The sequence below is a fragment of the Corvus brachyrhynchos genome, unplaced genomic scaffold, assembly GCF_000691975.1.
Source record: "Corvus brachyrhynchos isolate BGI_N302 unplaced genomic scaffold, ASM69197v1 scaffold3, whole genome shotgun sequence".
NCBI classification, from domain to species: domain Eukaryota; kingdom Metazoa; phylum Chordata; class Aves; order Passeriformes; family Corvidae; genus Corvus; species Corvus brachyrhynchos.
The window spans coordinates 3,366,949-3,372,138 of NW_008237619.1; the positions used below are offsets into that span (position 1 = coordinate 3,366,949).

The 5,190-nt window shown below is 40.1% G+C and overlaps 1 protein-coding gene across 1 annotated transcript in view; it reads left to right on the top strand.

Annotated features, from left to right (window-relative positions):
* The first annotated feature begins 1,116 nt into the window (after window positions 1–1,116).
* HJURP (Holliday junction recognition protein) overlaps window positions 1,117–5,190 on the top strand; it is a 22,227-nt gene continuing 18,153 nt past the window's right edge. Inside the window, exon 1 of the mRNA XM_017731799.1 lies at window positions 1,117–5,078. Within this exon, the coding sequence (XP_017587288.1) occupies window positions 5,058–5,078 (21 nt within the window). The 5' untranslated portion in view covers window positions 1,117–5,057. The remainder of the gene's footprint in view (window positions 5,079–5,190) is intronic.

The following is a 5,190-nucleotide window of genomic DNA, read 5'->3' on the forward strand; positions in this document are numbered from 1 at the left end:
TGCTTTACATAAGCAGAGTTATGGAGTGGTTGGGTGTGTTTAATTATGATAAGGTTTGGAAGCATTTGTCTGTTTAACAGACACTCATGCGGGGACTGCCTTATGTGAAGAAACTAATTTATGACTTTGGATGGTGTGAGGAACGAGACAACTCTTAGAAAAATTAAAATAATTTATTAAAACAGAAAAAAATTGAAAAATTATAAAAATCAGGAAAATGTCAAAATTTGGGATCCTAGTGGCTCAAAAGGGTATTCCCAGGAACGCAGGGATTGGAGATCTTTTGGCTTTTACAGCACTGAACCTCCGGTGGAGAACTTGCAGTGCTGGGCTGACTTTTGGCTAACCCAAAAGTTGGAGAAAAATTATTGAAGGCTCCTAAATAGGAGTAAGGCTTAAGTGCCCAGCACTGGCGCCCACCACAGCTAAGTCTGCAGTGGTCTGCACCTGCTCTGAGGCTGACTCACTATTTTATAGTTCCTTTGCTCCGCCCCAGTCCGCCCACAGACCGCCCATGGCACACCCCTTTGGTTCTAAGTGATTGGTGCTTTCCTTTGACAGATTATCTCTGTCTACCAATAGCTCGTCGTTGTCAGGGGGTAGTAGCAGCTGGAGTAAGAGTGGTAACATGTCCTTATTAAGATTCAGGTTGCCATGGAGCTTACCTACAGACCAACGGCTAAAGGTCTAAAACTGGCTGTTGGCTGTTAGGAACTGGGGTTTGGGGCTGGTTCTGAGCAAAGTAGAAAACCTTAAAATAAATATTAAAATACATCCAACACAGCTTAAAACATTAGCAAAAGTATACAGAGAACGTAAGAAAAACAACTCTTTTTTTTTTTTTTTAAAGTTGGAAGGGGAATTTTAACTGGGACACTTTTAACTAGGGGATTTTAACTGGAACTGGTGCAGATAAACTGCTTTGAACAAGTGAACACACTAATAACAGAACTTGATATTTGTACCTGGACTGATGGGTGAACATTAACACTCAAATTTGTGTAACCCAAAATTAACTAATTAAAACACTTAACATGCAAAGACCAAATTAATTAGGGAGTTCATGTATGACAGATGGAGTTGTACATAAAAGGAGTAAAATAGTGCTTTCCCTCCTACCTCTCGGAGAGCAGGCTCCTTGCAGAGGGGAGGATACAAAGTGCCTGCTGCAGCACCTGACCTGTGCTGACTCTTTTACTTTGGTGTTTTCCTGGAATGCTCACACTTCCCTTTTCCATAGCTCTCCTGCATGGCTACTGCTACACCCCCCTCCACTCTCCTCAGTGTTTTTTTACAGTCTCTGAATCTCTAATTATATTCACTGGCCTGACACAAGCTGAGCTGTGCAAGGCTTTCTGGAAAGGAGCAGTTATTTTATGCTTTCATACTCCCTTGTACAAAGAGAGAGAGCAGCATGCAATCCGGAAGAAATACACTGAAGAGAGAGGAGTTTGTCATTTCCATAGTCAATGTCATGTTTTGGCTGTATCTGAAGATCAACATTTACTGAAAATAGATGTGTAAATGGCTTTTTATATGGTTCTTCAGAGGTTGCTTTCAGAAAATTATTTATTATTCCAGATGCCTAGGTAGTCAAGGATACTGACTAACTGGAAAGAGTCCAGAGCAGAAGAGTAAAAATGATCACTTAGTGCAGATGTTTTGATTTTTTTTTTTTTTTAAGTGATGAAAAGATTAAAGGGATAAAATGGAGCTTGAGGCTAGACTAAACAATGAGCTAGGGAGGACACAGGCCTCTCCAAATATGAATAAACACCACAAATAAAACAATTACACATAGCAGTAAACCATAGGGTAAACAATGACACACACAACTCAGAGCCACAAATTATTCTTCTACAAGTCAAACTAATCAAAGAATAGTTGAAGTTAAATCTTCTGTCAAACATTTCTGCACAGACCTACTCAATGGAAAAGCAGAAGATGTAGAGCTCGGACAGAACAGAGGATGAGCTTCTGGTGCTACACAGGCACCAAAGAGGTTTTCTTCTTGAAATGTCTGTTTCTTTCTTGAAATGAATTCTCTTTTCTAGCAAAAAATGGCACAATGTTCACTGTTTACTTAGTCATAAGATTAAAAAGATGCTGGCTGTCTTCATACCATAGGAAATTTCTTGCCGACAGTAGTGTGCCCTTTCCCGGTGGCAGAGCAAGGGTGACAACCTAAGAGCCAAGACTCAGAAGTCTGGCTGTGTACTGCCTGTGGAACCAGGATGTTTCCATCTCCCCACTGGAACAGCCCAAGGCCCCTGCTTCCTCATGGCACATAGCACAACTACACCTTTACAACCCCAGCATCCCCACCCAAATGAGGACTGCAAACCACTGCTCTCAGGACTCAGCTTATTCATGGCTTCAGAAATAGTTTAATGATTTATTAAGTATCTTTACTGGAGCAGAACCCGAGACAGGGGTTTTGTTAAGCCTAGTGCTGCAAAAATAGAAGACAAATGGGAAGTCTCTGTTAATTTACAACCTCAACTATTAAACAAGGGATGAAAAGTAGCAGACACAAAAAGGACTACAGAAGAGTGTTAGAAAAGATAGACCATTCTGGTCACAAAAGACAAATTAACAGATGCTACTTCCTATATGGATCTTACATCAGGGTTTTTACACTATAGCTCTTCCTTGTTTTCTTTCTTTAGCTTGTCAACAGTTTGATCCACGACCTTGCTTTGCCATCTACATAAATTCACCCAGGCATTAGCTAATCTCTGTTGACTTTGTGGTCCTTAAGGTCATGCAGTTTGAATTTTTTTGGTTACACATTATCAAATGTACCAGTTGCTGCTGGTTTAGGACAGTTTTCATGCACAACTGCTGAATGTCACTCTCATTTTCTCCTACAGGTGGTAAAAGAAATTATTTGCATTTGAGTGCTCTCGTCACCCTACTGAGGTGTACCATGAATTCAAAACAGGCAAAAGTAACTTGTGGATAAAATTGAAATAACTGGATCATACCCTTGCTTTCCTAAGTTGGTCATTACTTCAAATATAAAATAAGTCAGGGACTACTTCTATTATTTCTAGTATAAAATTACATATAAAGGAATTAAAGGACATTAAGGCTGTAAAGTGAGTAAGTCCTAAGCTAGGAAATGTCAGAGGAAAGTAACTAATCTCATCCTGTGTGCGCTGTATTTCAATCTTCAGTTATCAAAGCACTGCAAGGGGATCACAGAACACCACAACAAAGGCCATGATGACCCTAAACCCTCCGGTGAAAAAAGAGAGATATTCTGATGCTTCTTTTTTCCCCATAAGCGACTTAATGATGCATTTTTTTCCATATGATTAGCACTTTGAAATTTGGAAGTATTGAATAGTTAGTTACCTCTTATTTCCTTTTACTCTTCTTTAAATGTGGGGCTCCAGGTCTCATTCTCTACACATCATGTAAAGCTTGCCCTGAATATGTATAGATTTATTTGTCTACTAATAAAATCCCTACTGCTATTCCAAACTATCCCAATATTTTACCATGTTGAAAGTATCACAGAAATTATATTTCATCTATTCAAGGGAGTAAAATTAGAAGTATATTTCACCTATGAGAAAGGAAGGATTAAAGGGACTTCCTTCAAACTACTGAGAGCCCATCAATTTTGTCAATCTGTGATACAGATATTCTAATTTATTCAGAATAGTTACACTTTTCCCCCCCCTATTTTTAAATCTTAGGAAGTTTATATAAGCTTTGATATATTCAAAGCATGCTTTCCATCAAAGTAAACATAAAGAGAAAGCATTGAGAGCTTCTGCAAATGTACTCCCAGGTATGTATCCAGAAAATAACAAGAAATTAGGTGATCCTCAGTGAGACCCTGGGTTTTTTAAGAAGACTTGTCCTGCAGTCATCCTGGTGGTAGTAGAGTGACAAATGTAGGAGCGGGATCTGGTTTGTCACCTTGGAATTATGACACTCATCTCTTCCTGCAAACTGAAATCAACACTTCAGTACTCTTCTAGCTAGCTTGCTCACCACACATGACTTAACCACTGAGCACAGTATTTCATGCAGTAGTGGCAGAAAAATCATACCCTGAAAAAGGGTAATGCCTTAATGAAGAACCAGAAAAAGGGTAAGACCTGCCATAAACAGGGTAAGGCCTTAGTGCAGAACTTGTCAGCTGTGAAAACTTCACAGTCACACACTAGTAAGAATACTTAAATGTGGATAAAACTATGTATTTTTCTGAAGTCCTGCCATTTGAAAAAATAACGTTTACTACAATTGAATAAATAGTAAGTAAATACAGATCAGCTTTAAACAATAAGGGATTATGAAAAATGCATCCGTCTTTACATTACCAAAACGCCAAATGTTTTTGTAATGGGCGGTTCCAAGGAATCTGATGTGATGATGGTATTGTAATAAATGAATTGGTTTCAGGGTGTTGGTTATTACTGCTTAAATGAGATATAAAAGAGGGGAGTTGAAGGTGGAATAGATGGACATGTTAATTAAGTTGCGAGACTGTACGGGTGTAAAGCTGGAATGTAACCACTGGATGGGATATATCAAGGACCCAATGGGTTTAATAAATGGAACTTTCTAGTCCATTGCTTCGTAGGGTACAAGGGATGAGGACGATGCCCTGGACTGTGATTGGAGAACGAGCCAACCAATGAAGTGGACTTGTTTGGAAATGATTGGTGAGGAATGCACGGAGGTATAGGCCAACCAGGGAACAGGAAAGGGACCAATCAGCACGAGGATTAAGAAATGCACCAGTCCGGTGGCACCAAAGACTCTAAAAGCCACCTGAAGCGAGGGGGTTCACCTGCGGAACTTGGGGTCCAAGGGAGCACCGAGTGGGTCTCACTGTCTTGTTGGTGTATTGTTTTATTCTGGCTTGTCGCGAGGAGCCTGGGCTTATCCTGGGTTCCCGCTCTCAGCAGTTAATAAATAAACGAGTTGACTTTTCCTTTCAAAAGTCTCAGCCTCGTTTACAACAGTATTTTACTTTTTAAAAAATCTTTATTTATAGAAAATCAATGGTTACTTGAATAATATTGAGAAGGAACAAAATGCCCAGTGCCAGTGGCCAGGTAACGCTTTGTCTCTGCCAGTTCCACTCTTCCTCACAGGCCTCCAGCCTGCAGCCTTAGGGGACCAGTTGGAGCGGGACTGGGGAGAGTGTGACTGCCGGCAGCCCCCGGA